Source organism: Macrobrachium rosenbergii, chromosome 42 (assembly GCF_040412425.1).
Source record: "Macrobrachium rosenbergii isolate ZJJX-2024 chromosome 42, ASM4041242v1, whole genome shotgun sequence".
NCBI lineage: Eukaryota > Metazoa > Arthropoda > Malacostraca > Decapoda > Palaemonidae > Macrobrachium > Macrobrachium rosenbergii.
In genome coordinates this window covers 46,798,993-46,825,994 of record NC_089782.1, presented here as the reverse complement: position 1 = coordinate 46,825,994, position 27,002 = coordinate 46,798,993, and the positions used below count along the sequence as shown (strand labels likewise).

General features: G+C 44.1%; 1 protein-coding gene across 2 annotated transcripts in view; it reads right to left on the bottom strand.

The window, feature by feature from the left end:
• Window positions 1-508: 508 nt before the first annotated feature.
• LOC136828402 (centrosomal protein of 76 kDa-like) overlaps window positions 509-27,002 on the bottom strand; it is a 48,545-nt gene continuing 22,051 nt past the window's right edge. Inside the window, exons 12-13 of one of the 2 annotated variants that reach the window (XM_067086433.1) lie at window positions 5,339-5,479; window positions 509-3,883 (exon numbers count right to left, since the gene is read on the bottom strand). In XM_067086433.1, coding sequence (XP_066942534.1) covers window positions 5,341-5,479 — 139 coding nt within the window. In that variant the 3' untranslated portion in view covers window positions 509-3,883; window positions 5,339-5,340. Of the gene's footprint in view, window positions 5,480-27,002 lie in introns of both variants that reach the window. The other variant, XM_067086432.1, reaches the window with a different exon arrangement.

Below are 27,002 nucleotides of genomic sequence, written 5' to 3'. Positions count from 1 at the left end.
TGTATCTATATTGTAGCTCTGTATATTTTGTATTGTAATTTGTACTCGTTCACTGCATATTATTGTTTATTGTTCAGACCTCAGGTCACAGTCAATTCCATTGTCTCTCACATATCTGCCCGGCGTCAGTCGGCCTAGAATATAAGCCGCCTGGATCTGTAATAAAGCAGCAGTAACCTTTACCTGCTCGTTTCTTTGACACCTTACAGATTCACCCAATGCACAGGCAATGTGGAGGACGCTGAAAATGCATGATGCACAAGATAAGCTACTGAGATTTTACAATGAAAGAAAAGTGCACACTATATCAAGTCAGCAGTTGAGTGACTGGCTTAGTATAAATGTGGGTCTGGGATAGTACAGTACTATAAACTTATATGTTGTGTTTAGCAAAATTATCCTTTCAGATAAAATGGAGATGAGAATACATACATGCAAAGGATGTTATGATAAGCTACACTATAATGTGAAATTAAGTGCACTAACAATAAGGTTATGAAAAATAAGAGTAATTAGATTTTTTATTTAATCCAACTGTATAACAACTTGCACTGAATGAAAGAAGCTCAACTGTTACAACAATCAAATCTGTTACTTTCCAAAGAATGTAAACAACTGTTCAGCATTACTCCCTTTTCACAAGCAGAAAGGGAAAAGATATTCTGCACAGTAAAGGTGCCTAAGTACCTGAAAACAAATTATATTATCTTCCATACAGCTCAGGATAGTGGAAGTAGATACACATCTGTGTAACAGACGACAGTTATCTGCTGTTATCTTGATTTTATAAAATATATAATGAAGCAATATTAAATCCATTTCCTCCTACCTAACAATTAAAAAATATCTGAATACTTCACCAGCATTTGGCTAACAATATCTTTGGTTCTATTTTATCTTATGATTAGTATACAATTTCTCTCCCTATAGTTTGCTTAAATCTTTACACTTTAAAATGTCCTTTCTATTTTTTTGTCTTTGTTTCCCTTATACATGTGCCCTTATTATAAAGGCTGTTGGAAGTCATTACAATATTACTGTACTTATAACTAAAATATTTTCCTCTGAGCAATCACTACTATTTACACCATACCTTCGGAGAAATACTACATTATCAATAATTATGGGGTTCAGTCTCTATGAGATAACTTTCTCACCCACAAAAATTGGATAATTTTTGTACAGTATTAAGATTTCAATTATTTCCACTTACATTGTCTAGATGAAACTTTACATAATCTATCCCTGATCTCGGACTAGAAACCTGAGGCAGCATTCATGTTATAAACATCTTTTAAAGCACTATAAAACTGTTTTAAAGATGAAAAGTTTAAGGAACATGCTAAATATTTTTTCCTATGAAAGTTCTCAGTATAACCTGCAATTATTCATAAAAAACCTGAATTAAAGCCAAAGCACCCATTTTTATCACTTATCAGTGACTACATGCATAAAGAGCAGAATAATAATCTTCAGCATTTTGAAAAACTTAAATATCAAAAGCTATCTGAAATTCACTCACTACATCACAAAAAGGCACAAAACTTCAATTCAGTCAGATGCTAGTTGTGATGATTACCAAGTATAGTACTATATCTGCACGGAACTCTGTGTGACTTAAAAACGTAGGGACAAGGTATGCCCAGAGCACTCCAAGTGCCTTATATCGAAGGCTCCCTCCTGTTCCACACAATAGGCCATAGCAGGCCTATTTTTTATTCACAGTCTTTCCATGCTTCCTAAGTTATCTGTAACACTGTGTGTGGTCTAATTGCTTAACTTTTAAATTGCCATAAGAATTAGCTCCATTTTGAACCAAGAGTCTTCATTCTATACTCATATTACCCTGTGCCATCAGCAACGCTCAAGATATTCTGTTATGCAATATATCCTGCTTTGCAACAGTTACAAGGTTTGGAACATTTTCTTATACTGGACTAAGCAGCAGCCAAATAAATACCCTTCAGTAGCTCCGTCTTGTTATTTCCTTACCTGTGACTATTTGGTAACTGGGTCCCTCATCACAGCATTTTGACAATCAAAGGGAAAACCACAGAAAGCTCTGGGCAATCACCAATAATCTTTTGTTGGTAAAAGTCCATTAAGCAAACAAATCTGTTGCAGCAGGCAAATCATCCTCTATAGTTACAAATATCTCCCTCAAGACAAACTTCATCAGCTTGTGTCTTGAGCAGTCTAAAGGGATTGGAACCAATGCGAGATTGTATAGTGGGTGAAAAAGTGTGTCTCATGTAGCAAAGCACAAGCAAATGAGCATATATTGATAATAAGTGTAGGTTCTTTACGAGATGATACACAATTGGTTATAAAAATGCACAAGCACTAAAAATTAAATTAGAATTCAATAATAAATAGTACAGTATAAGGTGATAAGCTTCTCTGTCTTGACATATCCTACAAAGTATTCAGAGAAGACAACCACAGCCAATAGGTAGAACAGTATGTGAACTGTAATTTGCTTTTATACTGATACCATACTCTCACCAAGAGTATTCCTTATAAAATACAGTATGTACAATTTACTACTGATGTTGACTAAAAGTTATATGAAACTGTGACCCATCCTCCTACAGAGCTCTTTCAAACTACAGAACAATTACTGTTTCATATCAACCCATTAGAACTAGATATCTACTGGATCTAATTGTTTTTTCATTTAACCAATGAGGCTCTCTTACACCAATGAGGCTCTCTTACTAAGTAACAAAAATATTAGTATGAAATAAAACTTACAGACAAGCTGATAACTAAATAGTATGGAAAAACATGTAGTACAGTATAAATAAGTTTCATGCATAATCAACATTTGTTTACTAAGTCCAACCAAAACCATCATCAAATACATATCCATACAGAGTCTGTTACATTGCAAATTAGCACTACATACATTCATAACATTAATATTAAGTGTTATAACAATCTCCAAAATCAAAGTACAAAACTCACACAACTCCGGTAAAAAGAACATAACCCTGTATTATGTATAAGAAACAAACAAGACAAATATGATGAATTAACTGTCTATGGTGTTTAATAATGATTAAAATACTAAAATATATTTCTGATATATACACTACTAAGTTCTACTAGCACAGAAAACTACATTTGAAATAAATACAATACAATCACTGACGCTACATTTACTACAGCATGGAGGTAGAACTTCTAACAGACAATAAATAATATCCTACAAAAGCTTACAAATGCCTATGGATGCTTGTCTTCAACTATGAATTAGAAAATGGTTTTAGCAGTAGTATTGAAAAGGCAGTACAATGACTGAATATGAACAACATCAAGACAATTTTGTCTCAGATACAAACCAATTAATGCTGTACTTTTAAGGTTGCTATGATGCCTGGTCAAGGGTGGTATACCAACATTTGGATTTATAGTTATCATGAGCAAAATGTTCATTAAGATGTGCATGTCTTTTCACTATAAATGGACCTGATTCAATGGTTAACTTTACTTTTGTTTGTGACCAGAAATAAGTGCCAATCAGAAGTGAATATAGGGCACAGAGCAATATAAAAAAAAAAAATTTGTCTAAAACAAAAAAGCAAATTTTTATCTAAAACAAAAAGGCAAATATTTTTCATGAGTTTAAATATACTGCAAATGTATTACAGCACCTTTAATCGAGCAGAATAGCTACTCAAGAGGCAAAAAATGAAGAGGCTCAAATTAGCAATGTCACCTTTGACACATGCACATCAAATGATCCTTTATTGTTCTGTCAAGGTCAACCTGGACAGCTACTTCAGTTCCTTGGCTGCCTGGTTCCATGGAAGAGAGGGAAGACAGCCAAGTGCTAAGAATGATGACCCAATCTTCTACACACATGACACCCTTCCAACACCTGTTGGTGTAAATTCTCTCTTCAAGTACTGAACGTTACTTTACTGTGGTGTGCAGTTTTGCCTGCACACCACGGTAAAATAACATTCATTTTGAATGCAAGAAGAAAAGTAGAAAATTTCTTTGTTAAAACTAGACACAAACTTAACTGTACGATCAACTGTAAGGGGTGTGTCCACATTAACAAAACACGTTATTAACACACACTGGAAACTTACTGCATAGATATCACAAACTCTGAAAACAAGTCAGCAACCCTAAGTACAGAAAGAACCTTTGGTAATCGCTGGATTATCGTAAGAATAACTAGGACTACCAATAAGTTACTGACTTGTATACAGCCTGTTTATGATGGCGTACTATGAACTGTCGATGTGTGTTTATGACATGTTTTCCTGTAGTATGGCAACACCCTAACAAGGGCTAAAGCAAAATCTCACTATTCATAACTGGAATCTTTGTTTTCACTGGGTAATATATGGAATTTAAATAGTCACTACATGTAAAATACCATTATGCAAGTTTTAAAGTGGACTTCCTTGTTCCTCAGAAAGGAAATCCACATCAAATAATATATTGTAAACAATTATAATTTAACAGTGATATGTAAATATCACCATAATTACGATCAATCCCTAAGACATATAGTAGGTTTTCAACAATCTTCCACTTTCCAGAACATTTTCAGAGAAGTCACAGCATCCTCTCTATACTGTTCAGTTAAAGTTAGCACATTATCCAAAACTTGTAGTGCTTTTCTCTCACCTTAAAACCTGTTACACTACCAACATGTTATCAATGGATCTGCTGAATTCCACCATGCTTAAAAAACTGTTGTTTCAGATGCGCACAAGTGATAACTTCTCCATGACCAATATATATTTCTCTACTAGCTGGTCATTACATGGACTGTTAGGTACTGTACTTTACTTGTTTGAAAAATGGAGGCCACCTCAACCATCTGTAGGTAATGCCTAGTGTCTTCAGTACAGTATGTTTACTGCATTGCTAAATAGCATTTCCAATAACATAATACATATTGAAATATTCATTATATTTTTTTAAAAATTTTGTTTCATTTCTTTTAAGACTCATATTAATGTCTTATGTCCACTTGCTTCGTGATCATACTGGTTGTTGTAATTATTCATGTTAGCTGTTATCAATAAAGGCACTTTGAATAATTCTTTGGATGTGTGTACTGCATTTTTCAGCTTCTAAATGTTTAAATATGCGAATTCTTTCTCCTTGATTTCTTTTGAGTGCTGCAGTATAAATATTGCACTTGAAGTAGGTATTTGTCTATGATGTAGCATTTCCATAATGTACGCTAACAAGAGCTCTTTCACAGTAAGAACTAGAAATCTATGGTCATTTATGAGGTACTCTGATTGGCTGAATAATACTTTCTGGTGACAGACCTATAATAACTTCTCAATCATTCAAAAAGCTTTACCTTCACCCAACTGGTCTAAAAGAACAGGCAACCATTAACCAAGTCACTGATATATCTTCTGGGTAACTGACAGTTATGACCCGCACTGCCAAAGTCACACTGTCACCTCGGCACTCTACAATTTCCCGGCCAATACCTGAGCTGTAAAAAGAAATTCATATTGTAAACAAGATGGTAATATTAAAAGTCAAAATAATGCTACTTGTTATAAAAACAGTAAAATTTGTTTCACAGCAAACCCTTTACTGTACTTACAATTAGCTTAGCCCACATTCGTTATCTTTGCGAATCCTCAAATGTAAATTAATCATAAGTAAGATTTCATTAAAAAAAAAAATGACATTTTTATGATAAAAAGGGATTTTGACGAAGGAAAAATCTATTTCTGGAGAGGGGACCGTGTCACCCAATGAAAAAGTCCATTCAGCACTTATTTCTAGGTAATTCCCGTTGCTAGATACCAGAGAAAGCTAAATGAAATGCTGGAGTTACTACCCCAGAGCGAGCTCCATCAGATGGAGTCGTGTATGGAAAAGGGTGAACTACAAAAAACACGGAACCTTATCTTATAGAGATCCCAAGGTCAAAAGTCCCACAGGGAGGTGCCGTTACAAACCCATGCACCACTCATGGACAGCACACAAAACACCGCTAGCCGCATTCCATGAAAGCATCACCCCACCAGAATGATGTTTACTATGGGAGGACATGACACATTATGGAGGTGGGTCCCGGTCCCCTCTCCAGAAATAGATTTTTCCTTCGTCAAAATCCCTTTTCTGGATCGGGTCCCGTGTCAGCCGATGAAAAATTAACAGAGAAATAAACATCATTCTTGAACTAAAGAGATAAAAATTCTAAGGGGGACAGAAGACCGAAGATCCAAAAAGAAATTTTTTAATCACTAGTAACAATAACAATAATGTACAAAAGAAACTGATGTTAGCTTAAAATTAACATGACAATGTGAAAAATATGCATAAACAAAATAACTATACAATATTGAAAACCTTGTAACTTAAATGTGTCATTTAGACAAACACATGGATAACACAGCCAGGTGAGAAGTCAAGGCAAGCCTGACTGAAATGACCGTAAGGGGATAACTGAGGCAGTGGAGGAGGAAATGACTAGGAATCAGAAAGGGAACCAGAGGGAGGAACAACGTTCCCTGCCGCGACTGCTGAGAATTTAAGAGCTTCTAAGGATTTCAAATAGTGACGTTTGAAAACCAAGGGTGACTTCCAACCGGTGTACCTGGTAAGATCCGTGAAATTCATGTAATGAAAGTAATTAATGGAGGTGGCCACAGCTCTAATATCATGAACTTTGGGACTGAGTCAGGTTAGCCTGCTTGATAAAGTAAAGGATCTGTTGTCTAATAGCAGACATAGAGAGCTTACCCCCTCCTTCCTGATAAAGAGAGGCCCAGAAGAGATGTGAGAGGACCTGTCTAAATAAGCCCTCAAAGTATGAACTGGGCACAGGGACAGGTCTAGAGGCAGAGGGAGAATTTTCCAAGGTGACCACCTATGCTGCGGATCTTCATTTTTGGCCAGGAAGGTAGGGTGAGGAATCAGCAAAACCTCCCCTGATGGAAGGAAGTCGACGTGGTTGGGTTCCCTAGAGAGTGCAGACAGCTCTGAAATTCTTGCACCCGAAGCCAGGCTAACTAAGAACAACGTTTTCCTCAACAAGGAAAGGTAGGGGCAGGTCTGATTATCGATATCTGAGGCTAACTTCAACACGTCATTTAGAAACCAGGAAATCGTATGTGGACGGGTTACTGGCCTCAGACGTGCACATGCTTTAGGGATGGAAGAAAAGTAAGGGTCTGTGAGGTCAATTTTGAAACCATACAAGAACACTTTTCGTAAAGCCGACTTGACTGTAGTAACAGTACTAGCGGCTAAACCCTTCTCAAACAGTGATCTAAAAAAGGAGATTGCTAAATTTATGGTCATTACTGTAGCCTCAGATTCTCTTAAAAAGAGTGCTAGTTTCTTAATTGCTGAGTCGTACTGACGAAGAGTGGAGACCCGCTTATCTGATTCCAAGAACATGGTATTGACAGGATCAACGTTAGCATCCCTTTGAGCCGCAAACTTCATAAAGTCCACAAAGCCAGGGCATTTTGGATTTTTGAGGAAGCTGACACAGTCTGAGTTTGTACTACTTGTGTTAGTTTCGGACTGGGGATTCGGATGTGGCGAAGTTTCAGTTCTAGTAGAAGAGGAAACCAGCTGCTCTTTGGCCAGTAGGGAGCCACTAGAGCTACTTGACCCTTGAACGTCCTCAGTTTGTGAAGGACTTTTAACAACAAGTTCACTGGAGGAACAGATAGATCACCTTCCACCTGTTCCAATCCAATGACATTGCGTCCGTGAAAAGAGCTTGAGGGTCCAGGTTGGGAGCTACGTAATGAGGGAGCTTGTTGTTGAGCTTGGTTGCGAACAAATCTACCTCCAGACCCGGAACTAGTTGGCAGATCCAATTTGAACGAGCCCCTGTCTAGGGACCAATCCAACTCGAGGGGAGTTGTCCTGGAGAGAGAATCTGCTACGACGTTCGGACCCCTGCAAGATGGGTGGCAGATAGGTGCCACTTGTTCTTGCAGGCCAAGGAGAAAAGTGCAATCATTACCTGGTTGATCCTGTTCGATTTTGAACCTCCCTGTTTATGCAGTGGACTACCGTGGCGCTGTCCAGAACCAGTCTTATGTGAATCTTCTTGGGGAAGAAGCTCCTTCAAGGTAAGGAAGACCGCCATGGCCTCCAGAACATTTATATGGAACTGGCGGAACATGAGGACCAAGTCCCCTGTACTTCTTGGTGTTGAGAATATCCTCCCCACCCGCTTAGGGAGGCGTCTGTGTGGATAACCAACGCCGGAGGAGGAAATTGAAGGGGACTGACTTGGACAGGCTCTTGACAGTCGACCAAGGACGGAGTCGCTTCTTCAAGATGTGGGGATCAGAGACACCTTGTCCCTGAGACTGATATTTGCCCGACTCCGCCACACTCTGTTGATGTCCTTCAGTTTCACTTTCAGCAACAGGTCTGTCACCGAAGCGAACTGAAGGGAGCCCAAGACTCGTTCTTGGGTCCGCCGAGAGGCCCTTTTGGATTTGAGAAACTGTCTGGTTGCTCTGGCTATCTCCTTCCTCTTGGGAGGAGGAAGAGAGCAACTGAGAATTCAGATCCCACTGGATTCCTAGCCATTGAAAACAACTGCTCGGAACCAGGCGGGACTTCTCCTGTTTACACAAAGCCCAAGGATTCTAGAAAGTCGACCACCACGGATGTAACTCTCCGGCATTCCTCGACGCTGGATGCCCAGATGATCCAGTCGTCGAGATACGCGGCCAGCGTAATCCCTTGAGATCGGAGTTGCTGTACGACCGTGTCTGTCAACTTGGTAAAAATCCTTGGGGCTATGTTCAGGCCGAAAAGGCATCACCTTGAAGGAATATGCCTGCCTTCGAGCCTGAACCCCAGAAAGGGGGAGAACCTTCTCGCAACCGGGACGTGATAATAGGCGTCGGAAAGATCTAGAGAGGTGGTTATGGCTCCACGGGGCAGTAGGGTCCGAACTTGGGAGACAGTAAGCATCCGAAACTTGTCGCAACGAATGTAGGAATTCAGACGGACAAGTCCAGAATTACTCTCCGTTTGTTGGAACCTTTCTTGGGAACACTGAAGAGCCTGCCTTGGAACTTCAGAGACCTCACTTTTCTTATAGCCTGTTTCTGTAGGGAGATCCTCCACAAAGTCCTCGAGATCCTTGGTCGTAGCCTGATAAAACTTGACTGGTGGAGGGGATTGTCAATCCAACTCCAGCCTAGGCCCTTTGAAACTATATACTCTGAGCCCAGGGACAGAAGGTCCACCGAGCTCGAAAATGGTACAGCCTCCCGCCCACAGGATGTATGTCACCGGTCCTGTGTTTGCTTCCCCCCTCTGGAGCCTCTACCTCCCCTGTTCCTGGGAGAGGAGCGGGGGGCTCCCCTTCCCCGAGCGAAGCCACGGGGCTTATTGCCTCTGGTTGATTGTCTGGAGCGAAATTTCCCCTGACTTTCATATGCAGGATTGAAAGCTGGGGAGGAGACATAGGAGGGAGCAGCCAAAGACTGATGTGCCGGGTTTACCAGGACATACTGAGGCGGAGGATGGGAGGAAGAGGTCGAAGGCTGACTTTGTAAAGGAACCTGAACCAAGGACTGAGCTGGAAGACGTTTGAAGTGTTTAAATTTCTTACTGGACTTTGTGGGAGGGCTGGCAAGATCAGACTGTTTCCTTTTATAGGGCAGACCCCAACGGGAACGGAGGCTCTGATTGACCCTAGCTGCCTCAGATAAGACTGCATCAACTTCTTCTTGTGGGAAAAGATTAGCTCCCCAGATCAAACTCTTAAGAAGCTTATTTGGTTCATGCCGAACTGTGGCTGCTGAAAAGATGTGCTTCCGGCAGGCCAGTCGGGCAGTCATAAAGTCAAACAGGTCTTGTTGAAAACTCGCCAAGAGAGATTTCGTCAAGACCTGGAATAATGGATCTTCCCTGTAAACCAAAGAAGTTGCTTCCGCTAAAGCCAAAGAGTTCAAAGACCTGGCGAGCCTTTCCTTAGTATCAGCCTCTGTTTTCAAGAGCGTCTCCGGGATCTTAGGGAGCTGCTCACTGAACAGATCAGAGGCGCAGTCTGGGTCAAGCCGAGTCACCGTAAACGTATTAGGGGCTCCCTTCCAGAATTCGGTGCCTCCGGGAAAGACGAGAGATGTAGGGTCCGTCTCACGGAGATGAGGAAGGGGTTTACCTTCAAAGCAAGCCTGGCTAATCAGGGAGGCCACTTTCGAAGTGCAAGGGAGAAGGAGAACATCACTGAGAGTGAACATAGTGAACACTCTCTTAGCTGGTGTAAGCTTAGTGTTCTCCGCTTGCCACTCCGTAAGGGTCCTCATCAAAGACGACTGGGCTTGGTCCCTAGGATAGATGACCGTCTCCTTAGGGACTTTATCAGACCTGTTCCCAAACCTCTCCCTTCAGCCTGGCAAAACCAGTGTAGGGAGATGTCAGGTCGGAGGATAGAACTCCAACTCTTCCACTCTCCTCATGCCTAAACCCTCTATGGTAAGAGTACCTTCGTGCTGGAGCATAAAGGCGAGGACGCCAAGGATTCCCTAGATCAAAGGGAGGGAGAGTGGAAGGGTCAGGAACAGAATGAGACCTAGAACGAGAACCTTGTTGAGATTCCACCTTCTTCAAAAGAGACTGAAAAGAAGAAGCAAGGCCAGACAGCTTGCTGTCTACCCTCGCGTCGATCTTCTCAAACCTGGCGTCGATTCTTTCCAGGAATTGTTCAAAGAAATGAAACGTATCCAAAGAAGGAGGAGGGGGAACTACCTGACGTGACTGAGGCTCCGCTTGGGACCCGGAAGGGGAGGCTGTACTCGTCGACGGAACGGGCTCGTCGTCCGTACGCCGCCGAAGGGACCCCATATCGGCCTGCGGAGTAGGTAAGGTTTTTCTTTTAACGGACTTCACCTTCGAGGGCAATAGACCCAGACGTGCCCGAAAGGTATGAAGATTTAGAGAAGCCTTTAAAAGAAGCAACAGAGGAAGAAGGAGAGTTAAACAGTGAAGAACCTGCCTCACTTACCCCCTTACCTGCTTGATGCCCGGGATAATGCTCAGAGACTCAAGGCCAAGATCGAGTTCCGCGCGTCTTCTGGAGCGCGCCGCCGCTCAAAGCCGAACCGTCTGGAGAGGGCTGGGTCAACTCCCCGAATCCCGGCAATCAACGGAGCAGCAACCTCGTCGGTGACAGAAGCTGTGATCCAAGCGCCGGGAAAAAGGACATTACAAATGTCCTTCGAGAGTATGTAGGGATTGCCAGCTCCTACGTTGCGCCCAAAGCCGCTAACCCAGACTTTAAGGGCCTGAAGCGAAGAATCACGAGACTTGCGGTCAGCCTGCCGGAAGAAAAACATTATTGCGGTTTTACCGAAGGCGGAGGGAATCGATAAAATGTAAACATTATAGTTGGCTAAGAAGGAAAGATGCATGATCACCTACCGAATCATCGATAGCCTGCTCGTAAAGAGCGTAGCAAACATCACATCCGTCAGGGTGCCAAACAATAAGATCCCCTACGTGGACCGCACATCCGGAGTGAGACCGACAAACTTCGTGGCCGCTGGCCTGATGGAGGGCTGCGGAGCACCCTTCTTCTTGGCAGCGTACCACCTGTAAGAGTATGAGATTATGAGTACACTGTGTAAGGTGCCGGAGTAGTGTGCCGGAGCAACACAGTATTAAACAAAGCCGTGAAACCAGCCGGAATGATCCGGGAGGTAACCGGGTAAAAAAATCTCATACCAACAAAACAAAACAAAATAAATAATAAATAAAACAAAATAAATTTACCGGAACTAGCCGGGGTAACATGCCTTAAAGTAAGTGACGGATACAAAATGAAATGAAATGGGAAGGTTAAACTGTCGGAGAAAGCGCATTCCGGCAACTAAAAATAATATGAAACTAGCGATAACGGAAGACCGATAAGCAACGCTAGAACCGCGGAGCGGGAAGCAAGGAATGCGCTCCGATAGAAGACAGTAGTTAGCTAAGTGCAGGGAACGTCAAAAGCCCAACACGAAGACAGTCGGCGGAAAGCTCTAGCTGGCAATGAAGAAGGGACTGAACCGGAGTGTCGTCAAATTAAACGACATGCCGGAGAAGACGTATGAAGGGGAGGAATGAAAACCCCCGGAGGAAGAACCGAAAAAGAACGACCAGAGAGTGGGAATGCACAACGGGCGTTCCGTGTCCTCCCGCCCACTCGCTGACTGAGTCGTTACCCAGCAAACGCGAGAGAAGCAGGAGAGGAACAGGGACAACCTCCTCCATGGGGGGGGGAACAGGGAGATAAAGATGCCCAAAGATGGTGGACAGGAGAGGGGGAAGCCCTCCCAGCCACCAACAGTCCCAGGAGGGAGGGTAAAGAGGTAAAGTCACGGACCGTACCAAGGAGAGGCCAAACAATGCAGAGGAAGGGGGCATAGGCTATAGGCTAAAAGGAAGGAATGCTCTCATAAACCTGGATAAGTTAACAAGATTGAAAACAAATCAAGGGGAAGAGAGAGCACTGGGAGGAGGAGGGGAAAAGGATGGGTCGACATAACCAAAAACTGGAACTAACCTTAAGTAAATACCAAACTAGGGTAGGCTACATGAAGCCCCTCGCTATCCCAGCTTAACCAAGAGGCTCATTAGCCTACGCGAAAAGCCGAAACAGGGAGAGGGAAGCAACATGAGGTCCCTCGCTATTTCAGCTTAACGAGAGGCTTATTAGCCTACGCAAAAAGCCGAAACAGGGGAAGGGAACATAAAAGGAGAAGACCCTAGTAAAACTTAAGGAAAGCGCCGCATTGGAAAAAACGAACACAAAACCTTATGAAGGGCATGTGAAAATTATAAAAAGAATGAACGACCACCCCCTTTTTCATGGAAAAAGGGGGCAATAAGCCTAACGCCCCAAAAAGGAAATCCAAAGCTAACACCAACCCATAAAAAAGGATAAAATAAAATAAAAACATAACAATACAAAACAAGAGGAGGACCATACCCAACACGATGTGGACGTGAAGGGAAATGGCCACCTCGTAACAAAAGAAATATCCATGATAATCATCAAATATCAAATGCATCCGAACACTGGGTTAAAGATAAAACAAAAAACTTAAAAGTACTAACGTAAATAAAATTCCCAGAAGCTAAGAGAAGAGGAGGGCAAAAATAAGGCATGTTAATGAATTGATAAAAGGCGAATAGGCTCAGGGGAAGCCCGACGCTAAAACACCAGCCCTCAACTCGAAGCAAAGGGAAACAAACGTTAATCAATCAAAATCACTAATTAGACCTCATGAAAAGGAAAATGCTCCTAAACACGAAGAGGAACCGTGAGAAAGATCGAAAAAAATAGGGCGACCCAAGATCACGAACCACGCATGGAGGTCACGTGAGGCCATGAGAGGAGATCGAGACAGGCGTTATAAATCCCTTTAATTATTAAACTAAAGGGAAATAAGGAGCCTCAATCGCCTCAACTAAAAAAACGAAATACTGGTACTCAACTTAGGTGACGAAAGACCTTGTGAGGAAGCCAAAATGATGCAAAAAGGCACAAGATTAAAAGCACAACGAAAAACGTGTGACCGATGGTGCTTGCTGAAATGGAATGCGGCTAGCGGTGTTTTTGTGTGCTGTCCTTGAGTGGTGCATGGGTTTGTAACGGCACCTCCCTGTGGGACTTTTGACCTTGGGATCTCTATAGGATAAGGTTCCGTGTTTTTGTAGTTCACCCTTTTCCATACACGACTCCATCTGATGGAGCTCGCTCTGGGGGTAGTAACTCCAGCATTTCATTTAGCTTTCTCTGGTATCTAGCAACGGAATTACCTAGAAATAAGTGCTGAATGGACTTTTTCATCGGCTGACACGGGACCCGATCCAGAAATAAAGTTTTATATATACTTACCCAGTAATTACTTAGCTAATAATACCTTGCCTCGGTAGCTTGGAAGTTTAAAAAATTTGTGGGTAACACTCCGCAGGTTTAGCGCAGGTGACTGGTCCTGCCCACTAACGGGAATATCAAGAACCACTAGCAGACAACCTCATTCTGTTTATGCTGAATGTTCACCAGCGGGGAGGAGGAAGGGCTCTGTCCGTAATTACTGGGAAAGTATATATAAAACTTTATTTTATCATAAAAATGTCATTTTTATATAAGTAACTTACCAAGTAATTACCTAGCTGATTCCACATTGACAGGAAGTGGGATACATGGATATGCAGTACTCTACTCAAAAACATTAAGTCACATAATGAATTTGAAATATAAAGTCACTAGCATTGAGTACAATGCTTGTAGTTCTTTAACAGTTAAGAGAGTCTGCAGTAGAGAATTACCTCTGGTTGTTGCTCAACTTAACCTGTAGTGGCGTGGCGGTAAAGCCAAGGGTCACCTCTACTTAAGTGGGAGCTTTGTAGCGAAGGAGTACTCCGATGGCTACCAAAGCATCAGTGGAAGTTATGCAGCTAAGGAGTTATCTGATAGCTGGCAAAACTTTAAAAGGTGCCCTTGCCCTGGGTGCAGTACCAATGTAAAAAAAGGATTTTGACAAAGGAAAAATCTATTTCTGGAGAGGGGCCCGTGTCACCCGGTGAAATAGTCCATTCAGCACTTATTTCTAGGTAATTCCGTTGCTAGATACCAGAGAAAGCTAAATGAAATGCTGGAGTTACTACCCCCAGAGCGAGCTCCACTAGATGGAGTCGTGTATGGAAAAGGGTGAACTACAAAAACACGGAACCTTATCCTATAGAGATTCCCAATGTCAAAAGTCCCAACGAGAGAGGTGCGATACAAGCCCATGCACTACTCGCGGACTGTATACAAGGCAACACTAGCCGCATTCCATGTTAGCACCCACCTCACTAGAATGAAGTTTATCAAGGAGGAGAGAATGAAAAAAACAGGGGTGGGTCACGGGTGACATCGGCCCCTCTCCAGAAATAGATTTTCCTTTGTCAAAATCCTTTTTCTGGATCGGGTCCCGTGTCACCCGGTGAAATAATAACAGAGAAATAAACATCATTCTTATGCTATTAAAGACTTAAATAGAAACATTGAAAACTAGGAGAATTCTACCCTGAACATTAGTAAGGTCCTCTAAGTTCATGTAATGAAAATAATGTAAGTGGTCACCGTCTAAGATCATGAGCTTAGAATAGCACCTGAATAGGCTTGTATTAAGAAAATACTTCCCTGCAGACCAATGACAGTGCCCCCCTTTTTTAAAGGAGAGGACCTGACAAAATTGCGAGGTCCTGTCTAAAAAGCCTGCAAGGAGAAAACTGGACACAGAAACAGACCTTGTAAAAGGGGAGTACTTTCCAAGGTGACCACCGAAAATGAGGACCTTCAATTGTAGATAGTAAGTTAGGGTGAGGAATTCACAACACTAACCCTGATGAGGGGAAACCAAACTGATTGGTTCCGCCAGACAGGGCAGACAGTACAGGAAAACTAACACTAGAAGCTAGGCTGATTAAAAATTTTGGGACTCCTTAACAAGGAAAGGTAAGAACAAGATGATTGTTGGTTACCTCAAGCTAACTCCGATACATTACTCAAAGACCAGGAAACCGAATGTGGACGGAGTACTGTTCTTAGACGAACACAGACCTTAGGGATGAAAGTTAAGGGCCTGTGAGTCTAGTTCCAACAAAACACTTTCCTCGAGGCCAATGCGGCCGCATCAGTACTGTAGCTTCAAAACTGTGTGAAGAGTGCTAGTTACTTAACTGCAGAACCATACTGCAGTAGAGTAGGATCCCTTAACTGATTTCAGGAAAACAGTAATAACAGGACCAATATCAGTTTCCTCCTAAACTGTAAGATTCACAAAGACCACAAAGCCAGGACATCAGAGTTTGAGGGGGCTGACGCAGGCTGAGTTTATACCAGACGGGACAGCTTGATAGTTTGTGGCTGAATTGGGTTGCAAACAGACCTACTTCCAGGCCCAGGAAAAAGTCACAAGACTACCTGAATGACGCTCCGTCTAAGGACTATTCTGACACCAGGGGGGAGGCCCTGGATAGGGAAAAAGCAGTGACCTTTTGGACCCCTACGAGAAGGGTGGTAGACAGAGGCACCTGCGTCTGTTGGTTATGGAGAAGAATGAACCATAACCTGAACGAAGCAATTCGAGTCCAAAACCACTTGTTCACGCAGCGCACTATTGCTGTTTTGTTCAGAACCAGCCTAAAAGGAAACCTCTTGGGGGGAAGAAGTTTCCCAAGGACAGGAAGACTGTCACCGCCCCCAAAGCGTTGATATGGAACTGCCGAACGTGACCGACTAAGTACCATGTACTTCATTGGGCCAAAAAATATCCACCTCACCCGCCCAGAGAGGTGACAGTGTGGAATACTGAGGCCGGGGGAAAGCTGGAGAGGAACTGACTTCGGTAAGCACTTGATAGTTGTGCAAGGCCGGAGGCCACTATTCAAGCAGGAGGAATCAGGAGGCACGTCCCTGACTCCACCATACCCGGGCATAAACCCCAGCTTTGACTTCAGAAGGAGAACCGTCACTGAAGCAAACTGAGAAAACCCAGGACCTTTTCTTGGGCACGGCGAGAGGTATGCTTGAGATGATGAAATGATAGGACGTCCTTGCTATCTCTTTCCACTTCCACTGGATTCATAACTACGGAAGGCTACCCTCCTGAATCAGGTGGGATTCCTTCCTGGTTACTTAGAGGCCCAAAGACTCTAGAAACCGATTATAATGACCGGCGCCCTCAGGCAATTCCCGACGCTGGGTGCCCAAATGAGCCAGGCAACTAGATATGCAGCTAGCATAGCCTCCTAATACTGGAGCTGTTGAACTACGGTATTGTTCAAACTGGCAAAGACTCTGGAGCCGCATTGAGGAGGGCATGAACCTGAAGGGGTACGCCTGCTCCCCGATCCTGAATCCCAAGAAGGGATAGGACCTTTCTGCAACCAAGATGTGAAAGGAAGCATCGGAAAGGTCTATAGAGGTGGTTACGGCTCCACGGCGCAGTAGGATCCGAACCCACAAGACTGTAAGCAACCGAGACTTGCCGCATGAATAAGGAAAACAAACAGGACACGCCGGAAAAATTTTCCAGTGGAAGGGAACTTCCTTGGCAGGCTGAAAAAGCCTGACAGGCCATTCACAAAGACCCCCAGAACTCTGGCCGGAGGCTGATTGAACCTGATTGGAGGGGGGGGAACAACAGTCCAGCTCCACCCCGGGCCCTGATAACTATACTCTGGGCCCAGGAACTGAAGTTCCAGTGGCCCCGAAAATGGTACAGCCTCCCACCCATATGAGAAATACTACAGGGAGGAGGCTTGAATGCCTCCCGTGAAGCGAATGCCTTCCCAATTTCTCGGAGAGGAGTAGGATGCTTCCCTGCTCCTATGATAACCCCGAGGGTCAGAGCCTCTGGCCAAATGTCTAGTGAAAATTCTTTCCTTAGGTTTTCGTATGAAGCAAAGAAAACTCCGGCGGAGGCACGTGGGGGAGGCAGAGACACACGGGGTGTTACAAAGGGCTGATGTGTTGGCTGAACCCACACACATCGAGGTGGAGGCTGGGAGTGAGAGCTGACGGCTGTCTAGGGGCAGAGACCTGAAGAGCCTGCACCACCGCCTGAGCAGGGGGGTTCTTGAACTACATGAACTTCTTGCCGGACTTGGGACAGGTCCCGGCAAGATCAGACCGTTTCTGCTCGTAGGGTAGACACCCATGAGAACGGAGGCTCTGGGTAACATTAGTAGCCCCAGACGGGCCGTAACAACGCCCACCTGGGGAAAAGATTAATTCTCCAGGTGAAACTGTTCATAAGATTTTTCAGCCCAAGGCGGAATGGGCAAGCCTGACTTACACCCTGTTTCAGCTTCCGAAAATTGACTCCGGAAGCTTAAGGAGCTGTACGCTGAATAAATCAGAAGCATAGTCCGGGGTTAGAAGATTCACTGTGAATGTATCTGTGATATCTGTCTCCCGGAAATGCCTCAGCGATACATTTTCAAAACAAGCCTGTTGATAAGAGGGGCTACATTCGGAGCACAAGGGGTAAGAAACAGGGCTCTCAAAGAGAGCACGGTAAGACCCCACAGCTGGCATGAACTTGGAATTCTCCGCCTGCCACTCCGTTAGAGTTCTCAGGAGACGATGTGTCCAGCCCCTAGCTGAGGGCTCACTTATGGATCCTGCCAGACAGATGCCATGCTCGTTCTGACAGTCTGGTAAAACCCGGATAAGAGGATACCAGACCGGAAGGGAAGAAATGCCCTTCCACCAACCTCCGTGTGCCCACACCCCCGACAGGAAGGTGCCTTCATGCTGGGAAGCATAAAGGGAAGGCACCAAGATTCCCCAGACTGGAGGGGAAAAGAGGTGGAGGTGTCCGAACGACAGAATTCGAACGGAGCAGGACTTAACAGGTGATCCATTGACAATGAGTCTTGAGATTAATCTCTTGGGATTTAAGCTCCTGGGAAAGGGAAGGCACGGACCATGAGGTAGATAGTTAGTTTAATAGGTTGACAATGACCCTCAAATCGAGCTCCTTATAAGGAGACCCGTAAAAGAGTTTTCAACAAAGGAAGGAGGGGGTAACCGCCTTGCTTTGCTTGGACCGTGTCCCTTTCCAGAAGACGAGGCCAAACTCGTAGATGGCACCGGATTAGAGATCCGAGACGTCCTTGAGGGGGCCCCGGAGCGGGTCTTCTTGGTTTAAAAAAGGGTCTTTTTTTTTTTTTTTTTTTTTTTTTTTACTGACTTCACCTTAGGGACGGTAGACCAGGAACCGTCGAAAAGGGATGAGAAGTTAACGAATCCCCTAAAGGAAAAGTTTGCCTCACCTAATTCCGAGCTAAGCGGAAAAGGTTTGCCTCAATTATTCCCGCACCTACTTATCGCTCCGGGACGATGTTCACAGGTCCGAGAACGAGACAGAAGGCCGCAACGTCTTCAGAAAACTCTCCGTAAACAATTAACTTGAAACGAAGAGTTACGAGACTTGTGGCCGGCCTACAGGAGGGGGAAAAATTAGGACCCCAGACACCGGAGGAACAACTATTAATAAGTTATATAAGATGGAGTTTGGCGAAGGAAAAACCGATAGGTGTATATGAAACCTACCAATTTACCGAGAATCTCGCCCGGAAACGGAGTTTGGCGGAGGAAATCAATAGGCGTATATAAAACCTACCGATCCACCGAGAATCTCGCCCGGAGAGAGCCCAAACACCGAAAGATTAACTATTAATAAACCACAAGAGGCGGAGAACCGATAGGTTTATATGAAACCTACCGAAATAACGAAAATCCCGCCCGGAGACGGAGTTTGGCGGAGTGAAATCGATAGGCGTATATGTGAAACCTACCGATTTATCGCCGAAAGAGCGACTATTAATAAGCCACATGAGGCGGAACTTGACGGAGGTAAAACCGACAGGTATATATGAAACCTACGGATTCATCAGGTAGCCTGCTCGGGAGAGCATAGAGTACAACGCAATCTGCCGGGTGCCAAACGACTAATAATAAGCCAAAGGAGGCGGCGTTTGGCGGAGATAAAACCGACTGGTGTAAATAAAACCTCACGGATTCATCAAGTAGCCTGCTCGAGAGAGCATAGCGCATTTTACAACCTTCCAAGTCAAGAATAAGTCACATGAGGCGGAGTTTGTGGCGGAGACGAAACCGACAGGTAAATATAAAACCTACGGGTTCATCAAGAAGTCTGCTCGAGGAGAGCATAGCATACTTCATAACCTTCCGTGCCAAACTATAAATCCAAAACAGACTGCGCACCGGAATGGGAGCTATAGACTCCGTGACCGCTGGTTTGTTGCAGGATAACGGAGCATTCCTGCACTTGACAAAACCAGCCGAAAACGTATGAGAAAAGGGCATGCTGGAACGGATGCCGGAGCAGAGTACCATAGCAGCCATTAGCCTAATCAGACCAGGAAAACCCCCGGAGAAAACCGGAGAGAAAACCGGGCTAACAGGACAAAACTCATAGACATAAAAACAGAGTCAACGGAACATTCCGAAGCAATCATGTTTGAACAAAATGTGGGAAGGTTATGAACTGTTGGAAGTGGGCGCACTCGAGCCAAGAGAGGAAAACCCCGGAGGAGGATATCCTGAACGAAGTGATAGCGGTGGGGAATAAACGCCGACCACTAAACACTAAAACCGCCGTAGCAGTAAGCAAGGAGAGCGCCCAACAAGATAACGGCACCAACAGGTAGTAGCAAAAAGGAGGGGGAACGCCGAAAGTAAATAAAGCAGAAGACAGTTAGGTGGAAAACGCTAACTGGCCTCGTATGAGATCCCAACAGTGAGGTGTGAACATGTAGGAAGCACCACGAAGGGAAATAGTCGACGTAAAAGGAAGGGGGAAAGATAGGCCAGGAGGTTGGTAACCCAAAGCAGCGACCAGGGTGGGACAGCACTCCCGGGCGCCCAGAGATTCTCATAGATCCCTCGCTATGTAAGCTGTGTTGCACGACAAGAGCGAGAGAAAAAGAGAGGAAGGGCAAAAACCTCTACGGCCAGGAGAGCAATGAAAGATAAAAGGAGTGTGAACAGGAGTGGGGAGAGCACTCCCGGTCACCTCCAGGTCCAGGTGGAGTGCCAACTCAGACACACCGAGGACAATCAATCAATGCAAAGGGAGGGGATGTAGGCTACAACATAAAATAAGGATAATTGCTCTCAAGCCTTGGAAAGTTAACAAACTTTGAAAACAAACCAAGGGGAGAGAGAGAGCAAAGGATAAAAGGGAGAGAAGGGGACTCTCGAAACCACAAAATAACATATATATAGTCGGTAAAAGAAGTGTGAACAGGAGTGGGAGAGCACTCCCGGTCACCATTGGTAAGCAACCCAAAGAAGGATTGAACTAGGATAGGCTACGCAGGTAAACCCTCGCTATTCCAGCTTAACTTATTAGGAACATTAGCCTAAGTGAAAAGCCGAAACAGGGAGAGGGGTGGACGTAGGCAATATATCCAAGCCAAAACCAAACAAAGGGAAGCACCAGACATAAAACACACATGTACAGAACGAGATCACCGACATGAAACTCATACGTACAGATCGAGATCGTCCCCTCCTTAACGATTTTTCCCTGAAGGGAAAAAGTGTTACAGCCAACCCCTAGGCTAACCTAACTGAGGCGATGTAAAGGAAGGAAGCCTAGGAGAGGGGTAAAGGCTAACCAATAACTCAAAAATCATAATAAAACAAAAATTGTCTATAAGGTATATGTAGGAGGATAGGCAGGCCCAACACAACATGGACGTGAAGGGACATGACCGACCTCCAGTTAAATGAAAGTATCCCAAAATTAACAAAATTCAAAAGCATCCAAGCACAAGGTCAAAAATTAAATGTACCAATGAAAATCATGTTCCCATACAGTTAGAGAAGTGAGTCTAAAACAAGGCAAAATAAAGCCAAAATTAAGAAGCGAATAGGCCCGAGGGGGAACCACGTAGCCTAAACAGCAAGACAGCACTTGACCAGGAAGGGAACACAAAATTCACAAAATAAACAAAATTATAAAAACAAAGTAAAAACAAAGTAAAAACCGTAACAGTACCAATGAAAATAAGATCCCCAAAGGCTAAGAGAAGTGAGTGACAAAAATAAAGCATAATGAGGCCATGATAATAAGGCGAATGGGCTCAGGGAAGCTTCGTAGCCTAAACGCTCAACAACACTTCTCGTAATGAAGCCACGATAAAAAGCGAATGGGCCCGAGGGGGTAGCTCGTAGCCTAAACGCTAAACATCACTCTCGTAATGAAGCCATGATAAAAGGCGAATGGGCCCGAGTGGGTAGCTCGTAGCCTAAACGCTAAACATCACTCCCGTAATAAAAATCACTCTCGTAATGAAGCCATGATAAAAAGCGAATGGGCCCGAGGGGGTAGCTCGTAGCCTAAACGCTAAACAGCACTTCTCGTAGTAAATGGGTACAGAACAAACATAAAATTAATCAAACCCACTAAAGTTAGGGATCATTAATGGTAAAATATCCCCCAAAAAAAAGGGATACAAATAAAAACACAAAACAAACATGCCGACCCAAGACCAAGAGAGGTCAAGAGACAGACGTGAGAGGAGATCGAGACGGGCGTTATAAATCCCTTTAATTATTAAACTAAAGGAAAATAAGAAGCCTCAATCGCCTAAAAACAACAAAACCCTGGTACTCAAGTAACTGAAGAAGAACCTTGCGAGGATGCCATAAAAATCCAAAATAGAGCACAAAATAAGGATCACAACGAAATTACGTGTGAACGAAAAACGTGCTAAAATGGAATGCGGCTAGTGTTGCCTTGTATACAGTCCGCGAGTAGTGCATGGGCTTGTATCGGCACTCTCTCGTTGGGACTTTTGACATTGGGAATCTCTATAGGATAAGGTTCCGTGTTTTTGTAGTTCACCCTTTTCCATACACGACTCCATCTAGTGGAGCTCACTCTGGGGGTAGTAACTCCAGCATTTCATTTAGCTTTCTCTGGTATCTAGCAACGGAATTACCTAGAAATAAGTGCTGAATGGACTATTTCACCGGGTGACACGGGACCCCGATCCAGAAAAGAGCCAGAAACACTGTCACCTACACTGAAATAACACCACAACCCATCCACTAAGAGTGGTGGGTGCTTCAGGTACTTTGAACCTCCTGGCTCCTAAAAACTCTATGCCTCACTAGTAGGTGAAGGGATATTAGGAGAAAATGCCATGCTTCCTTCCGCGGTCTCATGCCAGTTACTGATAATCGCAAGGTACTGTAAAAAATTTAATGCTGTTTCCTGTAGGATGATTGTAGAATGGACGTTAGGGACAAGTAGAACCTGAAAGTTAAAGAGGAAAAAACTTTTCTGATGTCTTTAGCTTTCAGTCAAAAAGTAGGGAAATGCTCCCCTAAATCTGAGAGCATCTCAGAAAATAAAGTCCATAGTATAAAGAACCAGATGTTCTAAACAGAGGACGAGACAAGATCTAGCCATAACACCTTAGGTTAAGGATGCCCTTTGAACTACCGATTCTTTTCAGGTAATACCTGAACATCTCAGCTGGACAGAGAGATCTCTATTCATCCTCGGATTTGGTGAGCACTGCTGGGTGCTCAGAAAACGAGTTGGCGCCAGTCGGTGGTTGGGGCCAAAAGTTTAAGTCAGAGAATGACAAGAACTCTTGCTATCACACTATAGAAAAGATGGTCTAGAACTCCTGCTTCCTCCCAGGTAATACCAAAATGCTCCAACTGTACAAGAAGCTCTCTATTCTTCCTCAGAGTTAGTGAGGACTTCTGGGCGCTCAGCAAATGGCTGGCACCAGGCTGTAAGCGAGGCCAGCAGAACTGGCTGCCATCTAACTACTAAATGTCTGGGAGCTGGAGGGTGTTCCTAGGAGCTTTGGTTAGATCTGGCTACTAGCTGTAACTAGTGCCAGGCAAGAAGGAAGCCAGGTGAGGAAAAAACTTGTACTAATGGGTGCTCCTGGGTATATCCCTAGCTGTCAAGACTGTAGAGAGTATTCTCTACTGTCATGGAAGGGTCCTTGTTCTCGGTAAAAAATTCCCAGGGTAAATGAGCAAACCTCGTTATTGAGCCAAACTTAGCTCAATCCCCTTTCCCATTTCTCAAATGTCTTTTGTAGCACTTCTTATAAAAAGTCCCTCTTTTTGGTAAGCACCCAGACAGCCCAAAGCCTGTCCACATAAGAGTGTACCACCCTTGATGGCGTCTCTTGAAGTGAGATTGTTCAAGATGGTACAAAAGGTGGAAGGATTCTGGGATAGTCAATCAATCCATCGCAGCAAATCGGGAACCATAATTACAATTCAGAACAGGGGCCTCAAGGGACATACTAATGCTCTGATGAGTCTGAAAAAACCCAGCCCTTACTTGACCATATCGAACGGTGGAAGAGCGTAGAAGTCCAAGTTATAACAATCTCATAAAATGGTGTCCGCTGACTATGTTAGAAGGTTCCCTTAAGGTGGCAGATGGTCAAAATCTGCCTGCCCCATAGATAGCACATAACTCGACAGATCAGGGGAATCGAGGTCCACTCAGGAGTGAGAGTGGGTTTCTGACAGTTCAGTTTCTCTGCCAGAAATTCCAGTTAGACTAGAGAAAATTTGATCAATCGTTCACAGTAAAAAATTCTCTTCGCTTCAGGGTGAGAGTTAGAGCAAAAAATAAGAACTGTGGTGATGTCTAAAGGAATACAATACCTCAGTCTAGGCTCTTCTGGTATATGTGAGAAGGTTCCATTTTCCAGGGGATACGTCCCGAAAAAACTCCCAGTTCCCCGAGTGGGCTCCCTCAACTAGAATGAGGAGTGAGAAGTAGTCTAAAACTAGACTCATGATGAGTGACCTCTTCCAAAAGACTTAAACTCAGACAATTATCACCGTAGGTCCAACTGAAAATTCAGGTCTTAGGGAAGAGACAGTGGAGCCCAGCTAAGAAAACCTGTCCCTGGTGGTCTTGTGGAACAGGCTGAAGTTCCTGTCCAGAAAAGAAAACAAAAGAAAGCGGAGCGTAGACTTGAGAGAAGGCTTGTGCCATAGCTGTCAAAGCCAAAACTCTCGAACTGGCAGACTCTGTCTCGTGAGACAATTCTCAGACATCTTCCAGAGTCTGTATGTGGACATGAAAACGAAGTATCCTATACAACCACGAACTCCATTCAAGTGCCACAGGGAATGGACGACAGGACTGTATGGTTTGTTATGAAAACCGAACAAACTTGTAGAATATTGTGCAGACTCGCAGATAACAAAGAGGACCAGCTGCCAACCCTGTCGATACCTGACAGCCACGGATACATTGCCATCAGGGCGGGATCGACTTCCTATGCAATAATGCCCAGTGCTGACTCGAAAACACCTCGTACAGACTGACAACATATGCAGCACTGTACTTGGCTAAAACTAATATCTGACATGCTTAAAGGAACTGGGAAAATCCATAAGACACACAAAAGCCTGGCCATATGATAAAAAATGGTCTTGAACCCAACCAGGAATAACAACTTCTGCTGCAGTCAAGCACAATGCTCTAAAAAATCTTACGAAAAATAACTAGGCGTTCAGCGGTGATAGCCTAGTACTGTACAGCTAGAAAAAGCCAAGCACTCTGACGCAGGAGTCTGGCACTCGGGATTTGGCACCAGGCGCCCATAAGCTGGTGCCAGGAGCTCTAAAGATGATCGGGTGCTTTGGAATGGGTGCCTCTAGTGAAAGGGTTCATGGTGCTCCTTTCAGCCCAGAGCCCAAAACAGACTATCCCCAAAGGACAAAAGGACTGAGCATATATGCTTTCTGAAAGTAGTTGTGATTCTTTTGGTAGACAGCTGAGGCTGGCAACACTTGCAAGTCTCCTGTCTTCTAAACCCCTGCTGCTGATGTTAAGATAAAAGAGATCCTTACCCCAATTCTTGACAAGAAATTCAACCAGGAGGACTAAATCCATCTAAGCATCAGAGGGAGTAATGGACGAAAACCATTGTCTTGCTCCCTTAAAAAACCAAAGTCAGGCTCCAAACACCCTGTGGAGGTGACAGCTTTCTTCAACAAGCTCATAATTTCGTCCATCAAAGTCCCTGTCTGCAAAGGCCAATGCTTTGAGGCACTAAATGACGTAACGAAAGAGAGCAATTTGGGCCGTCTGGAACTCTAGGCGAAGGTTCTAGGCGAAGGAAGAACAGGTTAAAAAGAGACAAAACCACCTGAGAGCGTTGTATGGTACTCAAAGGAGGGAGTCTGATACTGTAGAGAGGACGCCCGATGATCAGAGACTAGTGTCGGCCACTTGAAGACATGAGCTAGGCTTTCAAGTGGAAATTGTGCTCAAAAAAGAATAACAGTACTGTATGTTCTTTGAAGAGATAGGCATCGAGCTAAAGAGAGATTGGTGTCAGCCACTAGTAGGCTGGCACCAAATGCATGACAGCTGGTGTTGGGAGCTCTATATGAAGACAAGTTTTTTTGCTGATGGATGCTTGGGTGCTATAGAATCGGAGAAAAAGAACATTCAGACACTGACGGTCCGCTTGGCGCCAATACTGCCGTTCAACAAGCAGAAGTTCAGGAGACAAAAGTTCAAGACTGTCCCAGAAGATATAAAAAGATGTGGACTACACTCTGCTCCCTTGGACTACACTCTGCTCCCTGAGACATTTACAGGACAGCGAAGAGCGAATCTCATCCAAAAAATGCCTCTTCAACTGCCGACAGCAGGCTTGACTGATGAACAGCTATCAGGAGCAAAACCCCTTCGGACTCCCATGGACCAACAGTATGCCTCCTCCCAGGTTTAGGGGAGTCTGACAGTGGCTGTCTGTCGATACCTGGGACTGGCAACAGGCTCCACTGAGGGGGCGACTACCCGTGTGTAAACCCCCCGACCTCCCTTGGACTTCCAGTATGTCTCCTCCCAGGTTTAGGGGAGTATAACAGGGACCTTTGTCTAGGAGAATCGAGGGACGAGTAGACACTTCCTCCACTACACAACACTACACTATTATAAGATTAACATCTGTTAACCCAAACTCATGACTGGCAATCGCACGGGAGGGAAGCAAGGAAGCCAGGTGCGGGAGCAAGTAGGGAAATTCACAAGGACCAGTAGAAGCACAGAAAATTGGAGCCAGGAGAGAGTTGGTGCCAGGAGAGCTAGTAGCTTGGGAGCTAAGGGCTCAAAGGTTGGTGAACAGTTTGGGGGCTCGAAGCACAGTTCCTGGGTATCGAGAACGGCTACTCTCCTCAAAAAGGCAAGTAAGAATAAGCAAATTCTCTCCCCACTACATACTGCCCTTCCATCTCCAGATCTCTGCAAGAGCAAGTGTAAGAAGATGTTCAATAAATCATTTACCAACAATACAGTAGTTGGAGTACACAGGGTACCATTATACAGACATATCTCAAAACATATCAAATACTATTGAGAATTGCAGACAGGTTATGCATATCATTACTGAAAATATATGTCCGGAGGTAAACACAATATTAACATTCAGTA